At 40.7% G+C, this 26,653-nt stretch overlaps 1 protein-coding gene and 1 long non-coding RNA gene across 7 annotated transcripts in view; one reads left to right on the top strand and one right to left on the bottom strand.

Annotated features, from left to right (window-relative positions):
* UNC79 (unc-79 homolog, NALCN channel complex subunit) overlaps positions 1 to 26,653 on the bottom strand; it is a 141,782-nt gene that overhangs the window by 96,095 nt on the left and 19,034 nt on the right. For 3 of the 5 annotated variants that reach the window (XM_068148820.1, XM_068148821.1, XM_068148822.1), the window contains exons 1-4: positions 18,028 to 18,176; positions 12,401 to 12,521; positions 6,390 to 6,694; positions 2,889 to 3,059 (exon numbers count right to left, since the gene is read on the bottom strand). In XM_068148820.1, coding sequence (XP_068004921.1) covers positions 2,889 to 3,059; positions 6,390 to 6,694; positions 12,401 to 12,521; positions 18,028 to 18,049 — 619 coding nt within the window. In that variant the 5' untranslated portion in view covers positions 18,050 to 18,176. Of the gene's footprint in view, positions 1 to 2,888; positions 3,060 to 6,389; positions 6,695 to 12,400; positions 12,522 to 15,654; positions 16,038 to 18,027; positions 18,177 to 26,653 lie in introns of those variants that run through there. The other 2 variants (XM_068148823.1, XM_068148819.1) reach the window with 2 other exon arrangements.
* Positions 18,249 to 20,804, top strand: LOC137446345 (uncharacterized). 2 transcript variants are annotated; one of them, XR_010988628.1, is made up of 4 exons: positions 18,249 to 18,328; positions 19,809 to 19,929; positions 20,053 to 20,181; positions 20,730 to 20,804. It is a non-coding gene; the product is annotated as an uncharacterized lncRNA (long non-coding RNA). The 2 variants fall into 2 exon arrangements; XR_010988627.1 differs by lacking the exon at positions 18,249 to 18,328 and having other exon boundaries at positions 19,229 to 19,929.

Here is a 26,653-nt window from a genome sequence, read left to right as displayed (position 1 = left end):
CACACCTAGGGCTTGGATTGTAGGAAAGGTAAGGAAGAAGTGGAGGGTAAAGAAACAAGAAAAAAAAAAAAATAAGGCCTGAAGTTGAGGTGTACTAATAAAAGGTTGGGGCTGGTAGTAGCTGAAAGATGTCAGTGTATAGCACAGATTACTCCTCAGGGAGCACTTGATATGAGTTCAAGTTATAGCCACATACCAGAAAAATTAGTTCCCTTTGTGCCATGGGTTACATCTAAATCTGCTGCTGTTATTCAAAACCATTGTGCTTCATGCCAGCTTCAAAATGAAAGTGCTGGCTGGAGCAAAGTATTCTGGGGCTTGAAGATCAGATTGTAACATGAGAAGATTACCATTCCAGCTGCTTTTCGGTTCCACGTGTGGGGTGTGGGTTCTCTTCCACTGGAATGGCAGCCAGACAGGGAGGGATGGAGGACTAGCTCCCTGGCTTGGGTTTCTAGTTTGCTGGCTTTCTGCTGTGCTTTTTCTGCAAATAAGCTAAGGTAATTGGGCATTATATTATCTCATTTATATTATACTCTAAACTCTTTATCTCAATCTGCAGTTTTTCTCTGTGTGTGTTACTCTCCCTCACTTCTGTGTTGTAGTGGAAAGACGGTGTTAAACTAGCACACCTTGTTATGTGACGTGCTAATATAATGACAAACAGTAGTACTGAAGTGTAGACCTCACACACACAGTGTGGTTAGAGTTCCTTCTAGACTCTTACAAAGTAGTTACTATTAAACAGTACAACTGGAAAAAGTCTGCAGAGTCTAGATATTTATTTGCTGAGCTATAGTATGGCAATGTGGCTTTGAAAGTAACTTCCTACACAGAGATGTGGAGAGTGTCTTCCCATCCTCATTCACAGCACTTTCCCAAGCCTGACTGACAAGACCCAAATACCAAGCATTTGGGATAGAAGCACAGAACTGTAGCCATCAGTTACTTCCATCCCTCCCATCTGGTCTTCCAGCTTCTTACGCAATCTCTTGCATCCTCCCTTTTAGTTTGATTCAGAGCTGAACACTAGGGGAATGAAATGTTCTGCAAATGACTTGTAAAGGGGCATATAGCTTCCAGTGGGAAAAAAAAAATACAGAAGAACACAAATTAAAAGAGCACTCAACTAGAAAAGAAAGGAAAATGGATAAATTCTTTCTTCTGCCTGGTTCTTTTTCACATGAACCAACATTACAACATTGCTCTGCAGTGCACTTCATTTATTCTTCTCTGAATCTCACCCACATGTGCATGAGCTCCCAAATTATTACAGCAAGCTCTATTTATATGGATTTAAATTGCAAAATACTCAGTGACTGGCAATTAAAAAGTGGCCATCAACAGAAAATTAGGACAGTAGTCGAAGCCAAATTTGAAGAGCAGCAGACTAGTTTCACACAGAGATCTAACCTGTCTGAGGTAAAAGACAGCATGACAAAGGTTGTTCCCATGCTCCACATGGATGCAACCTCTGCCAAGAGCAGTTGGGGAACAGTATCTATTTAAGTAAACCAAGGACTAGGATCAGCCAGCTGTTTTGGGGAACAGCTTTACATATCTGTAGACAGACAGGACAGGATAAGACACCTACATCAGCTGTTCTTTAACAGGTTAACAATAATGGAAGAAAAAGGAGTTTAATGCCACATTCTGTTCTTAACCCAAAGAGAACCTATTGCACATTTGTATACCATTATCACACATGTCAAAAGTAACATAGAAAACATCATTTCAATGATGCAAATGATTGCATTGCAATGATTGCAAATGACAAGAGGCTGTGTTACTTGGGGAAACTGAGGTACAGAAGACTTAAGGGATTCCAAGATCACTGAGTAGCAGAGCCAGAAATAAATTTCCATAAAATCTCAAAATACTGGAACACGCTCCTTTCCATGTTCTACATCTTCTACATGCTTAAATGATATCAGCGTTGATCTCTATACAAAAGTTGTTCATGTTTTCCATAAAGGTCTGGAATACAGATATGGAGGAGTCATTCTCACTGAATCATGGGAGAGTTGATGTTATAAGGGACCGTTGTAGATCATTTTGTCCAAGCCCTTTGCTCAAAGAGAGCTGGGACCTGAGCACCTGCTAATTTTTCCAGTGTTTGATCACCTACACAGTAAAAGGCTTGTTGATTAAAACTGGCTTTTAACATTGACCCTAATGATTCTCTCTGCAGAAGATGGTTACATCTCTCACTACTACTGAAATCTCATCAAGCTTTTTATCAGGTGCACAGATAAGCATTCAGAACACACTTTAGGATTCACATTGTGCATGGATTACAAAAAATGTGTAATCATGTGAAACCCCCTGAGGAGAGGAAATAAAAAATAAAGAAAGGAAAAAAGGTTGGCACTGTCAAATTCAGTCTTAATACTTATGGATAGGCAACATTACAGGCACAGTTAAGCACAGAACTTACAGAAAAGGATGAGAGGAAAGGAAAGAAAAACTAAAAACCAAACAAACAAGAAAAAAAAAAAACACAAAGAAATTCATCACAACATCATTACATTGGGCATCCAGGTATAGCTTAGATGCAAAAATAACACATTCCTCACTGATTCTGTATTCAAAACTCCTGCTGCTGGCACTGAAAATTCTGTAACTCTGAAAACAGTGTATTTCTTTAAAAGCTAAACTTCATCCTTTAAATGAAGGAAGAACTCACACAGTAGCACAGCACAATAAATGAATAAAAATTACAGAACTATTTTCCTTTGAAAAATAATCCTATGGCATTATTTTACATATACACATACAGTAGATTGATGTCCCATTACAATCCTATGACAGATCAAATTTGGACTTTTTGACTCCTGCAGTCACTGTGTTTACTGAGACATAACAATACTAGAATGAATTCTACTTACATATAGCCATAGGCAGAAAAGATGTGCTGAGATACTCTATAATATCCTTGTGCAGAAATGGAGGAAAGGTAGCTAGTGTTGAAATCATTGTATAGGGTAAAGTACTCAAAATATCATCATTGAGAAAAGGAAGTAAGCACGTAGTAGTGTAAAAAATTGACTGCCCAAGATCTGTTGAATAAAATGAAATAAATACAGAATCATTACCATGGAAAAATAATTACATATATGTACTTTTTCATTTACAGAACTATTTCTAAAAATTGTATTTAAATTCACCTTTTCCCCTCAAAATAATCTGAGTTACCACTATAACCACAAGAGAATTCACTCATCATTTTTAAACCCCTCCTAAAAAAGAGGGATGAGTTTGAAAGGAATAGGAATACTACAGCTAGTAAAATAATTTATTCAAATATGTTGATTAAGATACAGTGATTTAACATAAAATGGCCTGCACCTAAGCAGAGATGTTATTAGAATCAGAATTCAGTATGTGCTTTGGTGCTCATCGGCACTATTGCAAAAAGTATTCTATTCTTTTTCAGTCAGAGAATAAGATTTTGATCTTAATTACCCTCAAGAAACTTGCAAAGTACCCTCCACATCAAGACTACAGGAAGCATCACAGTGTTTTTCAAATAACACAGGATAATACTACAGATCTAGTTGTCCTGGGAAGCCATTGAGATAGAAAATGGGCAAGCCTTAAAAGGAAAGGAATATCACCAAGACTTTCCATACTTACTCTAATTATACTGTAAGTGCTGGAAAAGGATCCTTAAGAAATACACAACATTTCAAGATCCAAAAAGAAGGGATAAATTATTGTATATCTTGGCACTGTGAAATCTTTAGATCTTCTCATAAATGAGGAAATCAGCTGCGGCAAATAACTCTCCAGAAAGCTTACAGCACTCAGTAAACCCAAAGTATGAACCTATGTGATAATCCCAAAACATCAGAAGGCCTTTCCCCTGCATTAAAGGTATTCCTTTTGTTACTCACTCTGTAACCTTAGGTGTGTTACACAGGCCTTCAGTCTCATCTGTGCAACTGCCTCTCTAAAGCTGGCAAAGATCTGTAGCTGTAAATATCATGAGCCATAGTAAGAATTAAAATTGGCATTCTGTTTCAGTTGTTCTGGCAAATCTAACCAAACTCTCAATGCCAGAGAGTACTTCTCTCTTGCAATACTTATTTACCACCTAAGCACTGAACTCTGCAAGACCTGATTGGATCAGAGCTCAGGATCACCTAATGCACCAGTTGTACTTACCCAAATCACACTGACTGTTTTGACAAAAAAAACCACGCATTTATTTTAGTTAGATGCTAAGCTGAGGGAGAAACAAACAACAAGCTGTGTTGCAAAATTTAATTCTCTGTACTCAGAACCATAAAAATTAGCAAGTGACCTCCTCTTGCCCCAGGCAAGCCTCAACCAATTTATTCCTGAAAGATATTTATGTAAACCATTCTTAGAAGTTGGCAAGACAGCTCTCTCTCTCATGCTAATGCTTAATCATCATTATCATAAAAAAGGCTTTCAAACAAATAAATAAATAAATACATACATACATACATAAATCCATTGCTGAAGTTTAAGGCTGTAACTTGTTATTCCTGATCAAATATAACCACATGTAATCTGGTTTAGTTTATTTCTCCCCACAGCAACTTTCACATATTTGTATATGATAATCATGTCTCCATTCTGCTAGACAAACCAAGTTCTTTCTGGCTATTCCTCACTGTTCACATTTTCTAGACCTCAAATCATTCTTGTTTCTTTTTCCTGGAATCCTTCCAAATGCTCCATGTCTTTCTTAAAGATAAATGGACAAATCTGAAAGTTTTACTTCAGCTGAGGCTTTGGCTAGGGCTGTTAGAATGATCAACACAATTCTCTGGGTGTCTCATACACAAAACCCCTCTTCATGTATTGCTAAAATACTATTAACTTATAAGTGACTTAGAGTCTGCCTCTGCCTATTGCAATATCCAGATCTCTTGCAGTACAGTTCCCAGGCTATTACTTCCTCCATTTTATCTCTGTCTTTGATTTCCCCTGCTTAAACAAGTATTTTGTGTTTCTCCTCTCATTTCAAAACAGAATGTAATTTGCCAAAATTATTTTTAACTGGATATCTTTCACACAATGAACATGGTACTTGCCATCTGATAACCTCTGCAAATCAAAATGCTCTCTCATTTCTACCAGTCAAGTTTGGAAAAAATAAATACATTATTAAGATTAGACCCAGCACAGACTCTGGTAAAATTCCCACTTGGCATACCCTTCCAGCTGACAAGAGCCACTGGAGTGTTTTCCTCACTGAAGTGGGCGCTGTATGTCTCACATTGTCTATTAGGATGTCAAGTGACACAGCAACAAAAGCCTGACTACGGCCAGGAAAACCCTGCCAGAAGAGCCATCGTGCTGCCACAAAAATATATTACATTTGCTTGCTACTGTTATTTATTTTTTACAGGTCTCCACCAGTTGTTAGTTATCACAGTGTTATCTGTTTAGGGAAAAAAAGTAGTTTTCAAAATTAATTCTACTATTTCTAGAAATTGAAGGTAAGTTGCTGTAATTTGCTAGGAGCCCCTCTTTTACCAGATCATACCATTTCCTAGTGCCACAGTCTTTGATTCAATACACACTGCTGCCAGATCAAAAGGAATTCAGCATTTAATAGGAACAAATTTTTCCATAAAGAATCTGAGCAGTGTATCACAAGAATCTCCTATACTGAACTGTGTATATAGTACAGCCTGATACCATGGTGAAAATGAATGTTTGCCTCTATGCAACACAGGGAGAATACTGGGCTCCTAAATCCCAGTATAAAAAGCAACAGACTAACAATCTAGGCATATACAGAATTTGAAGGAAAACAATACAAATACAATACAGTCACAAAAAATCCTAATTCAAAACATAATATGACTTTTCTGTAAGTTGGAGAGATATGTGACTACCTCTTTACCTAGGATTTTTTTTTAAGCCATCTCAAATCACCTTTATCATGTCTTTTCTTCAATTAAATGTATACTATGCTGTCTTTAGAGATGGACCTTCACCAAAACCCTCTATCTGCATATTCTTTTTAGACCAGATATACATTTGCAAGCAATCTGTGCCTTTTTTAGACATCCACTCCAATAAAACTGGTCTGATGATATCCCAGTAGATTCTCTTTTTGTTTTCGAGACCCATCCTGTATTATTTGTTACATACCATTGTAGTTTAGTCACATGCCACAAGCTTATCAATAAAAACCAGACAACCTCAGAATTAAAACCCAAATCCACAGTTAGCAGAAAAAAATCTTTTATTTAAGAAAGTCAGACCAAACACTTTGATATAAAGACATTGCAGAAGATTTGAATTCCAGATCCAGGTTGGTTTAGGCCCATCTCTTCTACTGCATTCATGCACCATTCACAGCAGTGAAGTTCAGCACACTGGAAGGGGTTCAAGGGCCTGCTTACCATGTTGACCATGTTGTAGCAAGGGAACTAGATCCAGCAGTGTCACCAGTGTCACGTAAAGTCCTTGATAGTCCAAAGATGGGTAGTCTGATAACTGAGCATCGCGACTTTGCTGGCCACGTTCAGATGGTGCATCTCGCAGGACGCTGTAAAGGAGGGAGCGAGTAACAGTAGGGTTGATGGAACTGACCTGTGGTCTTAGAGATGGGGTGAGTGGGAATGGCACAGGAAAAAGACACATGGTCATGGGCACTGTCAAATTGGAGGCATCTTGATTCTCCTTCTTCCCTGTGCGGGATAAAATGCTGTTGGGGGGACAAAGAAAAAAAAGAGACAACAAAGACACAAAGAACAGCACATTACATTGAAATGACACTATAAAACAAATAATAAAAGACCAGATACATCCCACATAAGATGCAATCACTACCAAAACCAAAGCGCGTCTACAAATCTAGCAAGCAGTTAACTTTCACGTGTCAAGGTAAGAGAATTCAAGATTGATACGTAGGAAAATTTCATTGCATCTCATGTGTTATCTGGTTCAAAAGGAGCAAAAATATAAAAATGCATGTTTCAGTGCCCTACCCATGTTTCACAGTCAAGAAAAATTCTAAGAATTAAAAGTGCTTGCTATGGAGAAATAGCTGTGTCAAAACAGGTTGGTATCTTGCTCTGAGATTTTGAGGATTTTGAAATATCTGTTACATTTTCCCTCCTATAATATTTTGAGTCAACTGAAAACATGCAAAATATAGGTGTGGCACTTGCAGAAACATGTTTTAGCAAAGAATAAACATGTGTGTTTGTTAAGATAGTCTTAAAAATCACATGTTTATTGCATTAAAATAATGTCTGTATGTATTTTATGATACTGTTTCATGACCACTCACTCAGTATCATTTGAGATAATGAAGTTTAAACAGGCACATGGATTTAGAAATAATATATTTCTAAAATGTTAACTAAACTACATTTGGAAAAGTCGTAAAATAAGATATAGTAGATGGTCTTTAGCATATGTTTGTGAGCTAATGATAATGGTTGTTTATGTGTGCTTTTTAATTTTGCCCATGTTTCGGGAGGAAACGTTTTACTTTATGAATACAAACACTCCTTGGGTAAATAGTTACCTTCAAAAATCTAAGGGCTAAGCAAGCAAGACCAATTACGTAACTGCAGATCAGACAGCCTGTTGCCACACATTCCTGCTATTACTTACGTTATTATTCAACAAAACTCACTACAAACTAAAGGAGAGATAATTTAAATAAATAAATAAATAAATAAATAAATAAATAAATAAATAAAAGATTTAGTGGGAATCAAAAGAGAGGCTACACGTCCACCAGCTTATCTCGTTTTAAAAACGTTGTCCATAGGGTTGTAAGCATGTTCATCTAACGTAGTTTTTCCAACCAGAAAAAAAAATCAAAATCAAAAGAAAGCCCACTATTTCAAATAGAAATAAACTGGCACTTAAGCAGCGTTATGCTTTAGTTATCAGGCAGTTATAGGGTTAGTTTGTAATCTCCATATGTGCCTATAAAATATAATCCCACTTTTAAATATATCAAACCACACGCGATGCTTTGGGTTGCTTGAAGCACATTTTGCACGCCACAGGGGTAGGGATTTCCAAAAGCAGTTGGTTTAGCTCTGTTCCCAGAGACCATGGTAAAACTTAAAAAAGACGAGTCGGTGGCATTAAAATTTCCGCCGACTAATGCAAAGCAGAGTTAGCATCAAGAGGGAGTGCTTCTGGAAACCTCTGTCCTCTTTAGCAGTATAGTAATCCCATCATATATTCACCTTAGCAAAGACAGGTCCTACCTCACGAGTCAATTCAACAATTATTTACACAAGTCACTTAAACTCTTGCTAAGGTGCTTCTAAGAGGTATCATTCATTTGCCATATATATTAAACATTTTTACAAGAACAGTTCTATGCCAAGTGATTTCACATCACACTTGCAGTCAGAGATAACAGACATTGTCTGTTTTAAGAAGCCACATCCTTTTTTTTTCCTACTTCTTTTTTTTTGATTGTGCCCTACATATTTGGCAGATTATTTTGGTTTCTGTTACCCAATGTCCAGTACAAGAAACATAGTGACTGTCATGACAGTGTTACAAAATTGTATCAGAAAATCACCTAAGACCTAGTATGAATTTAAATACAAATTATCAGAGTGCTGATTCTTTTTTTTAATTTGCTTGATGTTCATTTGCCATACTCTGTAACTCATGTTTAGACACATGAAGTTACTAAATTATATTCCTTCCCTGTCTACCATCCCTTTACTTGCCAACATACCACTTCAAGCCCACTTATTTCCAGAAAAGACATTACTGTATTAATTAATCCTAGCTTTGGAAGGTGTAAGTCAGTGATGGAGAACTAATTCTGTAGGCATTTCTTTGTCTTAATACGGAGCTCTGGCCCATCTATGGATTAGAGGCCAAAGCATACCATCTTGTGTCTTGATCAGGGCATCCTTCTGTTCACTTCAAGAACAGCAATGCCAAAGTAGGGGCAGGGGGTGGAGGGGTGGAGGGGGGAGGGCAGAACTCAGGCTTTTGCCAGATCCACATCTTTTAAAAGCAATAAACAAAAGAGTCATAACTGAAAATCTGGAACCAAGACACAATGATTGCAGTTTGCTCTCATTTCTGCTCAAGTACTTGGGAGTGTCAGCAGATTTTAACTCCATACTGAACTTTGCTCTGTAAAAAGCAACAAAGCTACCAGGTCCTGTTTCAAGATTTCTACATCTTTGCCACAAATCTGTCCCAAAATTACTGCCTTCCAGAAAATTTTCCTACAGTGCCTGCAAAGCATGTCACCAGAACAAGCCTGGCCATTAATTAGGTACCGGACATTTAACTATTCCTTGTGTAAAACATTTTACTTAGAAATACATATGGAGAATTTTCTCCAAGAAAATGTGAAAGAACAAGATATTCTGTGAGATGCTTATTAAGCCTTTGATCATTCCTCAAATGAGGGAGAAAACACTGAAAATGAGCAGGGCATGAAACAAATTCATGCTGTAATGTAAAGAAATGCTTTCACCCAAAGAGAAAATTAAAGAACTAAATGAATCAATGTGCTATGCATTGTGTATGGTGATTTTATGTGATGTTTGTTCATAGAAATATGGAACTGATTTTTTTTCAGCCATTCCACATCTGTTCCCCCCACCCCTGAACTTGTAATTTATGGAAGCTATGTACAGAGCAAAGGAGCAAATTAATCCTTTGTCAGATCCAACTATAGCTAGCAGAATGATACCAGGTATGAATGTGATCCAAAACAGTGGGCATAGCTCACTGAAATGAACAGTCAACATGTCCATAACATGGAAGGGTAAAAAGTATATTAATCACCAATCATCATATGGAATTTCTCTGACTAATCACTATTCCTCTATTATTCCTATGACAACATATGTTCATCAAAAATTGTTTGTCCTAAAAAATCCAGCTGCAAAGAGAGTACACATCAAAACAGGATTGTTTTTTTTAATTTTAGAGTTATTTTAAAATAGAAGATGATCACAAGCATCCTATTCTGAAGACCAGATTAACAATCTCCAGAAATCAACAGGCGTTTTTGCTACTGTTTGATCAGTATTCTCTTAGCAGCCCCAGTTCATTGCATATGTTCTGTCTCAAGCTAGAAAGATTATTTTCCACCATGTACTTCCATCACTGATGTTTAATCCTCGCACAATGGAGTCTCAGTGTAGGAGGCAGAAAGAAGTCTCAGCATGTGAAATATTCAAAGAAATTTCTGAACACACTCATCAGAAAGGTTCTTAGCCTGTCTGTTTAGTTTTAGGGTAAATCTTGCAGAGATCTGCACACAGTGGGTGGGATTTTCCTTCTTTCCATCTGCCACACTAAATACAGGGTGTGTTTTGGTTTTTATCCAGCTTCTTTCTTAGTATCAGCAAATGTATGTACTTACACTGGTTCAACCAGAGCACTCAGACTTTGTCCCATAGTTTATATTCCCCAGTTACATGGATTTAGAATATGGATTTGATCTTCCTGAATATCTGAATTCAGTCAACTTAAACTCAGATCCAAGTCCTGGCTTCTATTTCTGGTGCCCTTTTAGCTCTGAGGATGATCAAGTCCCAGATCATCAAGGATAAAGCCATTTGTGTAGACCTGCGTATCAGGTACAAGTACCACTTCTGCCCCATGAGGTTCAGCATTATCAGCATCAAGATTTTGGTTCAGTCCCATTCTGAACATGAAATAAAGAAATGGAATTGCTCAGTTGTGCAACTGCTGTCATGATTTTTGATCCGCTCTCATAGCTGCTAAGTGTAAATCTTTTTCAATAAGCCCAGAAACAGCATTGTTCATTGAGCATGAAAAATTTGTGACAAAGGACATGTCAGCTATACTGCTTAGACAGATTAAGACAACAGAATACTATAAAGACACTTTCTTTCTATAAGCAGCAGAATACATCTATCCTGTCCAGTGAACTTGTACCCCAAAATAAACGAGTCTCATAGCACTTGGCAGTTACAGCAAAGAGAGAAAATGGTCAGAATCAGGGCCAACTTTCCAGTTTCAACATCATTTAAGCAGAGGCTGTTTTGTCATACAGAATCTTACACATGTATGATTTAAGTGTGTGTTGTGTAAATAATCCATTAAAACAGCCTGATGTGAGAACAAAGACATGTTTCAGAGGTATCTTTAGTGACTTTTTGAACATTTTTTCCCAATGCTGCAATAAAATGAGACAATGTTTAATCAATCTTTTAAAAAGCCCTATTGGTTGACAAAAGTGTCTTCAACACTCTAAATAATAGGGCAAATAAATTTCACAGTGATTTTTAAGTTACAGTGAGCAAGTGTTCCACTGATAATATTTCTATCTTTCCTTCTTATAAACAAGGTTGAGAATTTTGGTATGTTCCATGCACTTTAAAGGAACGTTAGAATGAAATACTGCTGTTCTTTCAAGTTCAAATTCTTGTTTCTCAGCTTGTATGGATTTCAGGGTATCTGTACAAATGTACAAGTTAATTGTATTTTGTTAGTGTTTCCTCATCAAATACAGCAAACAGCTGTATTTCCAGAGTAGCTTCTGGCAGCAGGGACAGTCGTTCCAGGCATAAGTCAGGAAGCTGTACATAGAAATGCAGCTTTAACTGCATTTTTCTGGCTGTGAAAACTAGTGTTGGCCAAATCCTGGGCATAGAAAAATAACCTCTTCACTGTCAAAAGCCATTTTTAAAACAATTTTAAAATGTGAATCCACTAGGTAGCACCATGCAATGTGTGTCATTTCTAATTAAACCTCACCAATTTTCATATCTTTTTAGCAAGACAGCAGGCAGCATTTCCTATTCAAAATGTATTCTGTAATCACATGGTATTTATGATTATTTTATTCTGTTCTATTTAGTACTATGTATTATTATTAAATATCAGACTACATCAAAACTCCAGGTCAGAACAATCCTGGCCTATGGTTGCCATCCAAATCCAGATCCGTATACAAAATTTGTCACTACTCATATTTTTACAAGGGACTGAACCAGAACCCAAATGCAAAAGCCAGATGAGCTATGGCACATTAAGAACCTTATTCTACTCATCTGGCTCATGGGTCTAGCATCCTGAGGCACCAGGACTGTCAAGGAGGTCATGAGTACACATATCTAAAACTCTATAGGTCACAAACTCCTTTCTTCACAAGTTCAGCATGTTTGTGCATTCACCTAAGTCTTGGGAGGGCCAAGCAAATGCGTAATCAACCAAGTTTATTTTAGAATCAGCCACTCACTAGCAGCTCAACTGGGCAAATTGGGCAACAGCCACAGAAAAGATTAATTCATACCATTCTTCTCTTACATTATGCTCTGACTCTTTTTGGCTGAGCATTGACCTATTAAATCTTGCATCCAATTCAAATTCAATCAACACCCCCTACAATTAGTTAGCTCTCTTTTCTTCAAGACCATTAGTTAAAACTTACCTCAATAAGGTCTGAGAAAAGTATTTCAAAGTATTTGCAATGTCAGTTCCAGAGGGCACAGGGTAAATATTGTGGAGAACCCGGTTGTGGTATTCCTGAAGGTAACGAATTTTGGAAGCAACTACATAAAAGACAAAAAGCAAACAAAGAAACTTTCATTTAGTTGGTGGTTGGTATTTTTTGCAGACTTTGATAGCATCATGTCTGCTCCTACCAGTTCTGATTTTTTCATTCATTTAATAATTAAACTATTATTTTGACTGAATGGAATATACCAGTGCAAGAGTGCCAAGGGGAAAGCACAGAAGTGAATACCTGTATCTGTCTTAGACCAAATTAGTGCTAAGAAATTTAAACAACAAACAAAACAGTAAAACAACAAAAAAAAGCCACCCTTGCACTTCCTCTATGTCTCTAAGCATCTCAAGATTCATTTATAACAAATGAGTCACTGGATCACAGGAAGTTCATGTGAGACAGATAAATACTTTGTACAGCCACAGCAGAGACATAAGCTAAGACAGCAGAGAGCTTTATTATTTACCGTAGGCTATACATTTACTTTATACATTATTTAAGTCTTCAGAAGGTGAGGGGGATCAAATGGCAGTAGGTGCTCTACACCTTTACTAAAACCATTTTTTTTTTGTTGTTGTTGTTTTGGAAGCAATAGTGGGGTTATTTTTTAACAGAGATCCTTGATCAGTGTTGAAAAAAGGGGTCACCCACCACAGCTGTATTGACTTACGTTGCCTATACGACACTCGACAGTCTCATGCAGAGACACCTAAGCACAAATGCATCAACTCTGCTGAGAAACAGGGTGCACTGGCTGTAGCAGAGGACTGCACCAGCTCAAATGTGCTTTCAGCTAGACCAGTCAGCAGTTGTCATAGCACCACTCAGTGCAGACATAGCTTCAATGAAAGCAAAGCTTTTTTTTTTTTTTCTCATTAAAATGCCTCAAGACTGTGTAATAGTGAGATAAAAAGGGAGATGCTTCTGAATCACTTCAGCCCTTGAGCATATGGATTATGGTAGTTTCACTACTTAATTTGTACCTTGTTCCTCCACAGGACTCCCTCAGTGTGGAAGACAAATTGTACTTTGTAAACAAGCAATCAGTCAATACTTTGTTTTATTCTCATTGTCAGTGGTATTCATTTTTTAATAAATGCCATTTAACTCCTCTGCTGAGCAGCAGGATACTAACGTCCTGAGAGGCGTTGCTATGCCTGTTGCTGCTGTGCTATCTAAACATTTCATGAGCATTCTGACTTTTTCCTGCACCCTTGAAAAGCAATCTGAATGAGAAGGGATGACATTGTATCCACATTATAGAAAGAGCGAAGGACAGACACCAAGAGCAAATAGCCTGGAACTGCTGCTGGAGGCTCACTTTGGGATACGGCAAGTCATTTTGCCAGTATAGATAGTAGTAGTATGTACTGGGGTATCATAGCTGCATAACCAATGAGGTTTGACAATTTCAAGTCACCTGTCAGTTGAATGAGGAACACTCAAATAATCAAATTAATAATAGTATTTATTTTAGTTTCATTATGATAAATCCCGTCTTCAGCACCCAATTGCCTTCATCATTGTCATCTTTTCTCCCATATCCTGTTATACTGACCAGGACCTCCCATTTTCTGCAGCAAGTGAAGCTCCTACAGACAAAAGTCTCCTTCACAATATTACTCTGCTTCATCAGAGAGAAAGCTCATGGTGACTAAATAGTGCTGGAGTCGATGGGAAAATGGGAAAACATCAAGTAAAAATGCAGCTAGGGACACTGTCATAAAGCGTATGCAAAAGTAATAAATTAAGGATGCAAAAGTAATAAACTAAGGATGCAAAACCAGGACAATGACTTTTTATTTCCTCAATTTTAAGTGCTTTACTTCACAAATTTATTTTAAGGGGATAGTAATGAATAATTAAAATCAATCAGTATTTTTCCTGTCCCCAAAACAACTGAAGACTTGTCACATGGACTCAGATTGCCTCAGTACAGCTAAGAGTAAGATCAGAGCCTTTCAGGCCACCACAGAAGCCTGTGGCACATGAAATGTGCTTTGCAAGAGGTTATCCTTATCTCTTCAAGACCAGACATAAAGAGCTTCCTACACACCCCCAAAACCACTGGGGTAGTAAGATTTGGTCGTTATATGTTTCAGTCCAGATTACAGAAGTTTATTTCAGCAGCTTTCCTTTCCTTGTTCCGTACCTCATTCTTTCTACCTCATAGTCCCAGTTTTGCAAATCAGTTTACCAGAGTATTTAAATGCATACACGTCTTTTCTTTTTTTTTAACTGTCATGAAGGCCCCTACAAAAACTAATCTAGATTAGGTTGGACTAAGAAATTAATTACTTCATATATGTACTTTGTGATGATGTTTTCTCTTGCCAGGGAAAAAAGGGTATGAAGCTAGCCGTATTTGCAAAGAAAACAGACCGCATTTCACAGTACCCAACAAAGAACAACTCACAGCAGATGCACAGTTTACTGGGGCTGCCATGGTTTCCTGTGAACTGTAAGTGAATTTAATCAAAAAAACCACCAAAGATCATGTCAGAATTCAGGCCTAGATATATTTTGGAGAACTGTCTGGCTCTCTACAGCTACTTACTTTCAATAGTGTATATGGTATTTAAAAATCACGTTTCTCTTTTTTAATAAAGGAAATACTTTTTATTTCTGTTAATCAGTATTGTCAGGCAATTGTATCAGGCAAAATAACAATACAGAAAACTCATTTATAAAGCCCAAATATTAGCATTAGCTTTAAGATAAAGGTTTTCGCCTCACCTCTCACTTCTGTTTCCGAGAATACTGACAATTTCAGCATGGCCTCCCAGAGCACAAAGAACATTCTGACAGCTCCAGAACAAAACTGCCAGCTTCTAAGATACAGAAGGGTGTGAACAACCCAGTGTTCTGAATTTCTGAGTATTCAGAGATATTCTTTAAAAACGGAGGTCACCTTGTGGAAGTACTTAGTAGCTGTCATAGGGTCATTACACAAAACAAAATCTTAACAGAGGGAAAAAAGAAGTTAGTTATTCCAGGATACTTTGTTGAGTATCTCTCTAGGATCTACAGAGGCCTAACTAAACTCTCCAGCCTCCTTGTAAGAATTGACTCAATCAACAGCAAGACTATTAGGAGTTATTAAAGATGGTCCTGGTTGCTGCACTGTCCTGGAGAAGAACAGACTGGGCATCAGGCATTCCCAGGACATTACTTACCACAACTAAATACCAGTTACTGCCATTCAAGGTGAATAGGAGCCAATTTTCTTTGAATAAAACAGAACATCTCAAGCATGCCATGATGACTCAAATGATGAAAGTCATTGTCAATACCACTGGTATAAGATACAAGATGCATGTGGTCACAAGAAAGGGAGTCTTCTCAAGATGATTTACCATATTGCCACCATTTTGCCCATTGTTCACACAACTTGCCAATGACCTGTGAGGTAGTCACAGATATATATTTACACCAGCACTTCTTCTGTTCCAGTAAATCTGATTCCTCATTTGTAGTGTTTTGCTGCTGCTGCTCTTGGTAAACTGAGATTCATTATGACGTGTGACTTGACTCCTTCCCATGATATTCTGGCTCCTGCCTGTAAGTCAATGAGGGTAGAAGCAACAGCTGGGGTTTGAAGGTTCACCTGGCAGTGATGTATGGACATCAGTACAATTTTTGTTGGAGTTCATCAATCATTTGTTAAAAATGGCAGGTGAGGAAATCTTGAAGTTGCGTAGAGACAAAGACATTTGGTAATGGCAGGAGAACTAGTCAGGGGAGAAGCATTAGTAAACAAAATACATTCTGTAGGTTAGAATGCACAGGATAGGATCTGTCCATTAACCAAATACTCTACCTGGAGCATCATGAAAAAGAACATCAGGAGGTGGAAAAATCTGGAAACCTAGCTACAAGTGAATCTTAAAGAGTAACAGGGACATGGCAAGCCAAGATGCAGTGTCTTGACCAATACAAGGGGATGAAAAGAAAAACAAGAACAGCCAAGGATGAAATATGAAAGAAGTTCATACAGAGCAAACCAAAAGTATTAGAACTGGAGGAATAGAGAAGGCAGAATAAAAAAGGAAGAAAATGCCAAAGGCATTGCCAAGGGACAAAAGGTGGCAGAAATTCTTCCACATTAGTGTTAAACAAGTATAATCAATATATAAAAAGAAAGAAGAAACATTTACAGAACTCGGATGGGGGGGCAGGGAAAGCAGAAAGTACAAAACGATACAAATCCAAACACTGTTATAGGTTGGACTTGATGATCTCTGAGGTCTTTTCCAACCTGGTTGATTCTGCGATTCTGCACACTTTGGGGCTGCTACAGTCAGAACATTGTGTCTCTATGAGGCCAAAAGTGCCCTAAATTATAATCCATGACATATTTTAATAGCAACATCATCCATCACTGTAAATAAGCAATAAACCCTAAAGGGGGATAATAAAAAAATACAAGTATTCTTTTCCTTAGGTCAGTTCAGCACAAGCATATATAAACATAAGGTTCCTTTCCTAGTGACCTGGAGGAAGGGGACAAGAAGTCTCAGCATGTGAGGTGTCAGATCACATTATGTCATCATGATCAACATCAGTCCAGCCTAGTGGACACAGACTGCCCAACACCAACCATGAAACTGTATCAAGAGAAATAGTAGCTTTGATTAGGGCACCAAGCACAGCTACCCTAGTATTTTTCTTTAAGCCTCCATCTGAGCTCTTGCAGACACGCCAGTTGTTATCGGCACTAATAACATTGAGGAACACTTGTATTGCCCATCTGCTAACATCCCAACCAGCATGTCACTTGATCTTGCTCAGATTGGATCTAGCCAACATGGTGGTTAAAACACCTGATGCTGCAAGGAAGCATGCTAGTCCCTGGGCAGGGGGTGGCATCAGCTGGTGTGATTCTGTCAGACGTCTTTGGGGGCTACAGGAGCCTACACATAGGCAGGACTGTTATCACCCAGAAGGTGAACAGCACAGACAAAAATGACAGCGTACCTCCTTTCTCACTCTATCTCAAAGCAATACCACCTTCAAGATGGCAATGCATGGGTCACCTCCCACCTCTACAGTTGGATCTCCAGTCTCTGAGGTGGCTGTGTCCTTTGGGACAGGGCACGTACAGCACTGACACGCTAGGCAGGCTGAACGCTTCCCACCGTGGGGCCCAGGGCCAAGCCGGTGGTCTCAATCTTAACATTCATTCCAGGATGCCTCATTTCTTCCCCTCAGGTTCCCAGCGCTGCATTTGCACAAACACCTCGCCTCCCCAGAAGAGCCACCCCGCCACCCAGGCGCGGGGAGAAGGAGACGGGATGCTCCGAAGGCCACTGCCACCATGCACTACGCGGCGGCGGAGACAGAAAGAGCCAGAATGAAGGCAGCCCCCCCCTCCCCTTGCACTAGCTGCTATGCGGATGCTACACAACGCGGGAAGAGGCCGGGCAGCGCTGCCTCTCCAGAGCGGGTGACAGCCGGCAGCGAGGCAGAGCCATCAGCTGCCCCGCGCCGTCCGCCCCCTGCTCCCCTCGGACAGGTCCCGGCCCGCGCCGCCCGGCCCCGCCACTCACACTGCTCCGCCTTAGTGGACATGCTGCCAGCCTGCGCTGCTCCTCAGCCGCCGAGGAGCGTCTGCCCCGACACCGGCGAAAACAGCGACAACCGCTTCGCCTTAGCAGCGGTGCCGGTGGCGCTGGTGCTGCCGCAGGGTTGCGGGCCAGGGAGCGGCGGGCGAGCGAGGCTGGGCGGGGACGCGCTCTTAAAGGGGAAACGCGGATAGCAGCCCGGGCCTGGGGCGGATGCAAAGCGGGGCCAGCTTCGCAAGGGAAGCCTCGCAAGGGATGGGGCAGGAGGAGTCCGGTCTTTGCCAGGGTAGCCCTGAAGCGCCCGCCCCGGGTGGGGACTTTACCCTGCCGAAGCGCCGAGCCTGCGACAGCGCTAGGCCGGGAGCTGCCGCGCCGGCAGATGTTGATGAACCGTCAGCAGTGCCCCCCGGGGCTTCGAGGGTGTTTGGGATTGCTGAGGGGGCTGGTGGTGCGCACCTCCCGGCCCGATGCCCTGTTCTAAGAGCAGCTGAGAGAGAAGGAGTACTGAGCTAGGCCAAGGACAGCAGCATTACTGTTTCTGGCTGTTCATGAGGCTGTGTCTGCTTACTCCTGTTTTAGGCTTTACTTGCAACTCCCCTCGACCAGCTGGGCTCCAGCTGTGTATTTCAGGATGGCACGCACTCAGGTGCCTCTGCCCGAGGTTCCCGGCTTGTTTCCATAGTGCACCAAGTATCTCAGGACTCGTGTTGAGCTTAGTCCCGACTGTGTCTTCCCCATCACCAATTCCCAGCTATGGTTACTGCCTCAGGTGCCATCAGGGCACAACTAATGTGGGGTGGAAAGACCAGTTGTGGGAGTACAGTAATAGCAATATAATTTGTTTGCTGTAAGAGAAATTATTGCACCACTGCATGTCCTGGCATCTTCCCAGATATCCTGACTTGGCCTTATCATTGGCTGCTTCTTTCAAACTTTCCAAAAAAAGTTTTTCAGATCCTCACATTTCTGAGAAAGGTATAGGGAAAAAGTAGTATGTCATCAGCCAAGGCATGGGAGCCATAATGTTTATAGATAAAAAGCTGGTTGCAACATACTCTCTTCAAAACACTGGACTGTGTAAAATGAGTGTACTTGTGGAAGTCTGGCAGTTTGGCCACTTTTCAATTCACCTCATTGTCAACTTACTTACTCAATCTGTTTGTCAGCATCAGTGTTCTGGAAGAAACTGATGAATGTCTTGCTAAAGTAAAAGTAAACATCCACTGCTCTGCTCTCACCACTGAACTAGTCATTTTGGTGTAGAAGGCTATTAGACTGGTCAGGCATGATTTTCCTGTAGCAAACCTATGCTGACTACTCCAACTCATCTCCTTGTCCTTTTTTTTTTTTTTAATTCGGGTTTCCAGGATTATTTACTCCATCACCTTCCCAGGGAGCAAGGCCTATAGTTTCCTGCATCCCTCCTGTTTTTCCTTATTAAAAATAGGAGCAACATTTGCTCTCTTCCGTTTCTCAGGGCTCTCTCCTTGCCTTGGCCTTTTAAAGAATCAAAACCAGCCTTACAATGATAGTGGCCAACTCCCTCAGTACATGTGTGCATCCTATCATGTTCCATTGATTTCTGTATGTCTGGTTTTCTTAAATGTTCCCTTACTCAATCATCCTCTACTGACAGTTACATCTTCCTTGTTTCAGAATGTCCCAGGAGCCTCAGAGGCCTTGGATTCCTGAAGCAGGCCCTAAGAGAAAAAGCCCAAAGTAAAGAAGATATTGAGTAATCATCTTTTTTCGATTTCATTCATCAGCAGGTCCCCTGCCCCATTCAGCAATGGACCCACATTTTCCTTAGCCTTCCTTTTGCTGCTGCTGTTTCCATAAAAGCCCTTCTCAATGTTTTTCATGTTCCCTCAACAGATTCAACTCCTGGTGAGCCTTACTTTTCTTAACCCCATCCCTGCACACTCAGACTGTGTTTCTGTGTTTTTCATAGGTCACCTGCTCCTGTTTTCACCTCTTGTATGCTTCATTTTTATCTTTGACTTTTGTCAGGAGCACCTTGTTCATCCATGCAAGCCTTCTGTGACCTGTGCTTAACTTCCTCCATATTGGGAGAGACCATTCTGCAGCTTGAAGGAGGTGATCCTTGAAAATCAGTCATCTGAATGTCTGGATATTAAGGTGAAAAACTATACTCAAGAGAGAGATAAAATGTACCTCCCTCTTACAGAGGAATTAATTATAAACCAGAGTCTGTGTTCCATTGACTGAAGAGACAATTATCATACTTCCTTCCTGTGACTTTTGCAGGGTAAGGCAAATAAAGTTTGGTGGAAAGCACACTGAGCGCCTTGTGCCGTTTTTTAACTAAACTTTTTCTGCTGTGTGCATTGCAGTTACAACATAATTCAAGAATAAATTTATGAAATATACTGTAAGAAGAAGTTGTCTAGAGTTGAACCCACCTTTTATATAACAGTTGTCACTTTGAATTACATTATCAAGTAGTCAGTTCTGAGCAGGCACAAAATCTACTATTGTTCGTTTGGTTTTAATCTCCAAGCATTAACAAATCTACTTTTAGAAAGGTAATCCTTTCTGAAAAATACTAAATCCTAAGCTCTCCTACCTTGAATCATGTACAGGAAAGTTCTTAAATTGTTCATAAATTAAAGTGAGTATATGCATGTATATAAAAAATAAATCCTGTCTGTGTATCCATTTCACAGCATCACAGTATCACTAAGGTTGGAAGAGACCTCAAAGATCATCGAGTCCAACCTGTCACCACAGACCCCATGACTAGACCATGGTACCAAATGCCACGTCCAATCCCCTCTTGAACACCTCCAGGGATGGTGACTCCACCACTTCCCTGGGCAGCCCATTCCAATGACGAATGACATTTACAGGTATATATGTATGCATCTGCATACAGAAACGTTCACTGTTACCAGCTCAATATATTCTTGTGGTGTCCTTAAAGGCTCAGCTTCCAGAGTCAGGTAACTACATAAATCTGTATTTGAATTTTAAATAAAAGTCAGTTCTTGTCTGACACATTCAGAGATTTGAATGCAAAATAAAGAGTGTATGAAATGGATAGGGATTTCAATGCCTAAATGAGAGGCAAAGACATAAACGCTTTGTATTATCAAACCATACAATACAAAGACAAATTTCAGTATTTTTTTTAAGCCAATGTCTCCATTTTTTGAAACTTAATATCTGTCAGGAGGTTATTATTAATTTGCATTGTGATGCAGATATTAAAACTTGCAGAATAGGTGGGGAAATGTTTGGAACACTTCAAATTCTCACTCTAATCACTACAGGCCTATACGGCTCTGCCATGAAACAAAAGAAGCAAGGGAGGGCAGAGTCTGCTTGATGAGCCAGTGGTAATGCCAATAAGAAAAGCCAGACATAACAAATCAACTGGAGCAGGAGAGGGTAAGCTTCTCTGGCACTCAAGACTTTTCAGACCACGTGGTTCTCTCTGAGTATTTACCAGGCTAACAACCCAGATTCAAGGTGCCTGGTACAGGACTGGAGCCTCTGAGCAGCTGCTGTATAGGGACTGACCTCCATCCTGTCAGATTCAAACAGCAGATGGATTCCCTGAGGCTCAGACATGTTCATTTGACAGCAATAGTTAGGCCCCACTAAATTTAATTTGTCCCTAAATGTTTGCTCTCTGTAAGAATTAATCCTCAAGAATGATGGTGAAATAGATAATCGCTTGAGGAAAAATTTTATGTGGGATTAAATGGAACCATTAGGCTCAACTCAGATAGGCTACAGCATGTATTCTGGTTCACACAGGATGATTTCTGGAGCTGGCATGAGTCAAGAGACAGTAATGAACAGGAAAGGCACCTCTTTTTGCTCACAGGAAATCATGTATATGCACAAAAATAATGCAACATTACTGACAGCTGGTATAGTCTTGTGCAAGGAAATAAAGCTTCTGAGGAGATATCCACTCAGACTCTCTGTGCTGAGACTTAAAATCCAGGGAAAACTTCTCATCTTGTCCTTGGTGTTACTATCACACAGCAGTAAGAACAGAAAAAAATCAAACAGAACTCGTGCTGTGGGGGGACGAGCATTTAACTATTCTGAGGAGGAAAGTGAGAGTACAGTAGTATAGAGGACAGGAATAAATAGGATGGAAAGGATAGGATAGGATAGGATAGGATAGGATAGGATAGGATAGGATAGGATAGGATAGGATAGGATAGGATAGGATAGGATAGGATAGGGTAGGATAGGATAGGATAGAAGAGCAGAAGGATTTCTTTGCTGAAAGAGTGGTGAGGTGTTGGAACAGGCTGCCCAGGGAGGTGGTGGATTAACCATCCCTGGAGGTGTTCAAGAAGCCTGTAGATGTGGCGCTTCAGGATATAGTTTTGTGGTCATGGTAGTTGGGTTACAGTTGGACTCAGTGATCTTAAAGGTCTTTTCCAACCTTAATGTTTCTTTTATTCTATGATTCTAAGTTGTCAGCCATGGCAGAAGTGATTGTGATGTGATCAGAAGCTTGGCTGAAGCTACAAACCCGTATCAGTTATGCCACGTGGCACATGACAAAATGCATTTCAGTCATCACTGTCTTGGGTTAATTTAAAGTGAGAGACTAAGCAGTAAAGAGCTCTGAGTCTCATTACTGTGATTCCCAACAGAGTAGCCAGCTTGTGGTGTTAATGCTTGTTCTTTCTCTCCCCAATTTAGAATAATCAGACTTCAGGAACAGAAAAACAAAACACACATCATTAGGAAGTAGAATGGCTATTTGGCTGTATTTACAAACTGTAATTTTCTTCTTATTCTGGAAATTACTTTGACTAATGCTGTGGATGTCAGCTTTATTATTACATTTGTCAGTATCTGTCACTGTAAAAAAAAATCTCTGATAAATGCCCTCAATTTCTCTTCTAGTGTAATCTCATTAGGCTCTAAGTGAACAGAACACTTAATTTGTTGCCATAGCAGTGGAGTTTTGAGAAATAAATGGTGACCTGCATAAAGAACTAGCACAAACCTGATAAGCATGTACTAGGACAGTTATAAAATCAGAGATTGGCTTTATTATCCCTAAGAAGCACAGTGTTTGTGACAGCTACCATGACATGTTTGTGAAAGCCAGTGTGACCCTGACTGAATCAGATCTTCCCTGAATAAACAGAATTTTTTTCTTATTTTTAGTCTCAGACTTGTGCAGGATTTACTATACCACCTACCTACATGGTCAATGTAAAAGCACATTGTATTAACAATGTTTTAGGAATTAGAATTACAGGTGTCAAAAAACTGCTTTCTTAAACCTGTCTCAGAATCATGGCTTAAAGGCTAAGTCATGAACATGCAAGACAAGAATCCCAGAGCATAACATTTATTTTGCTTTAGTATATATACACTGAAGTAAACATGTTTGGGAAAGGCCTCTGCTGGGCATAAACAGTGACAGAGAGCAAAAGAAAGCATGAGAATTTCCATGAAGGAAGTGAGAAGAAAGCATGTGACACTCAACATGAAGGAAGTGACACTTCCATGAAGGAAGTGAGGAGAGAGCACGTGACACTCAACACTGATAACGTCCTCAGCATTTTACTGCATGTATACCATGTTCGTGACCCATGCCAGGGTGTGCAGACTGACTCAGTAACAACGAAAGTTGACTGACCTTACTCATGTGCTTGAATTCTACCTTCCTACTATCCAGTAAACTAGCTAGTCTTTCCTCCAAATTGGTTTGTGAGATACGTTAAATGAACAGAAGGGTGGGTTATCAGAGACTAGAGCCTTGGTGTTAAACACAAAGTGAACTAAAGGAAAAGGCTGAGGTGCTTAATAACTTCTTTACCTCAGTCTTCACTGCAAGGGCCTCTAGCCACACTCCTGATGTTATGGAAGTCAAAGCCAGGGACGGGGAGGAAGAACTGCCCATTGTAAGTGCAGATCAGGTTCGTGATCATCTGAAGAACCTGAAAGTGTTCAAGTCCATGGGACCCAATGGGATACACCCACGGGTACTGAGAGAACTGGCAGATGAGGTTGCTGAACCCCTCTCTATTATATTTCAAAAGTCATGGCAATCTGGTGAAGTCCCCACAGACTGGAAAAGGGGAAACATTGCCCCCATCTTCAAGAAGGGTAAGAAGGAGGAACCAGGGAACTACAGGCCAGTCAGTCTCACCTCTGTGCCTGGAAAGATCAAGGAGCAGATCCTCCTGGAGTCACTACTCGCTCAAAAGAATAGTGAAGAGGTGATTGGGAGCAGTCAGCATGGCTTTGCCAAGGGCAAATCCTGCCTGACCAACCTGGTGGCCTTCTATGAGCAGGTGACAAAATTAATAGATGAGGGGCGTGCAACTGATGTCATTTACCTGGACCTGAGCAAAGTCTTCGACACTGTCCCGCACCACATCCTGGTCTCCAAACTGGTGACACATGGGTTTGATGGGTGGACCACTAGATGGATAAGGAACTGGCTTGATGGCCGCACCCAAAGAGTGGCTGTCAATGGCTCCATGTCCCAGTGGAGGCCAGTGACAAGCGGAGTCCCTCAGGGATCAGTCCTGGGACCTGTCTTATTCTACATCTTTGTGGGTGACATGGACAGTGGCATTGAGTGCACCCTCAGCAAGTTTGCTGATGACACCAAGCTGTGTGGTGCAGCAGACACGCTGGAGGGAAGGGAGGCCATCCAGAGGGACCTTGACAGGCTGGAGAGGTGGGCACAAGCCAACCTCATGAAGTTCAATAAGAGCAAGTGCAGGGTCCTGCATCTGGGTCGAGGCAATCCCAGGCACAAATACAGGCTGGGCAGTGACTGGCTGGAAAGTAGCCCTGAGGAGAGAGACTTGGGGGTGCTGGTGGACAAAAAGCTCAACATGAGCTCTCAATGTGCACTTGCAGCCCGCAAAGCCAATCAGATCCTGGGCTGCATCAGGAGAAGTGTGGCTAGCAGGTCGAGGGAGGTGATCCTCCCCCTCTACTCAGCCCTGGTGAGACCCCACCTGGAGTACTGTGTCCAGTTCTGGAGCCCCTATTACAAGAGGGATGTGGAGGTGCTGGAACGTGTCCAGAGAAGGGCCACAAGGATGATCAGAGGGCTGGAGCACCTCTCCTATGAGGACAGACTGAAGGAGTTGGGGCTGTTCAGTCTGCAGAAGAGAAGGCTCTGAGGTGACCTAATTGTGGCCTTCCAGTATCTGAAGGGGGCCTACAGGAAGGCTGGGGAAGGACTTCTCAGGATCTCAGGTAGTGATAGGACTAGGGGGAATGGAATGAAGCTGGAGGTGGGGAGATTCAGGCTAGATGTGAGGAGGAGGTTCTTCCCCATGAGAGTGGTGAGACCCTGGAATGGGTTGTCCAGGGAGGTGGTCGAGGCCCCGTCCCTGGGGGTGTTTAACACCAGGCTGGATGAGGCTCTGTTCAGCCTGATCTAGTGTGGGGTGTCCCTGCCCATGGCAGGGGGGTTGGAACTAGATGATCCTTGTGGTCCCTTCCAACCCTGAATGAAACTATGAAACTATAAATTGACAGAACTGGGGCAGTCTTAGTGTAGCCTGTGGGAAGGCTTCTGCAATTTACACAGGAACATGGATATTTTTCTCATCTGCACATCCTTACAGATTGTCAAGGAGATATGTTGCCTTATCTATAGTAAATTTAAGCCTACTGACAATTGCTTAGTATTTGCCAGCTACTGTCTGCAGACCTGGTGTGTGTATGCACAATAATCTGAATACTACTGGATCTCTTAATTTAAAGTATAAAGTCCATCCATTCTTGAGAAGAGGAAATATAGTGACTGAAAGGCATCATGGACAGTTTTCTTTCTACTTACTCAAAGCTGGAATGAGTATTTTAATATGAATATGTACTGCAGCACATAACTATAATTACAAGCCATGTAAATATTCCCAAGTTTAATTCAACACAACACCTGTTGAACTGAAATGGCTGTTACTTATGTTCCTGTGGAAGGACACTTCAGCCAGTTGTTCTTAGGCATATGAGCTATCTGTGCTATACCACCTGTGGCCAGCTTACAGCCAGCTTTGCCACATCTGCAAGAGATGCAAACCATTAATGCAGATGTACAAGGAAACAAAGCAGGGAACCTTCCTCCAACAGTCTGTTTCCACCTCCTCCTAACCCGCTGCCTGATCTTGGGCAGACACTTCATGTTTGGACCTCTCCACCTGTAGAATTACAGGAAGGTATGGCTCCTGTTTCTCTTTGCAAAGCACTCCATTGATGTTTGTATGCAAAAGACCGTGACACTCAGAGATCCCTGAATTAGCAGGGAGCTCTGGCATGGTGGTACCTAGCAGGCTGCAGGTAGGGTCATTGCTACTGAAATGTAAAACTCACTGGCTGTTTTGACCCAGGCACCACCAGCATGCATTTATCATCTCAGCTTGGATGAGCTCTAGCTGGTTTAGGCCAGGGAATAAAAACTTTTTCATTTGGTAAAGCTTATTTAGCTCACTCATACCATGCTAACAGCAATAAAAGTGCCTGCAATAACCGGGCTTCCTGCATTTTCATCTTGGTTTTCTATGCACCACATTCACTGGAGCTTTCAGTCTTAGGGTTAAAGATCCACTTGAAATCCATCCATAAAGAGGGCTACATGGAA

Source organism: Melanerpes formicivorus, unplaced genomic scaffold, assembly GCF_026170545.1.
Source record: "Melanerpes formicivorus ecotype bairdi unplaced genomic scaffold, bMelFor1.0.p_v2 SCAF_17, whole genome shotgun sequence".
Classification (NCBI taxonomy): Eukaryota; Metazoa; Chordata; class Aves; order Piciformes; family Picidae; genus Melanerpes; species Melanerpes formicivorus.
This window is presented reverse-complemented; position numbering and strand designations above follow the sequence as displayed.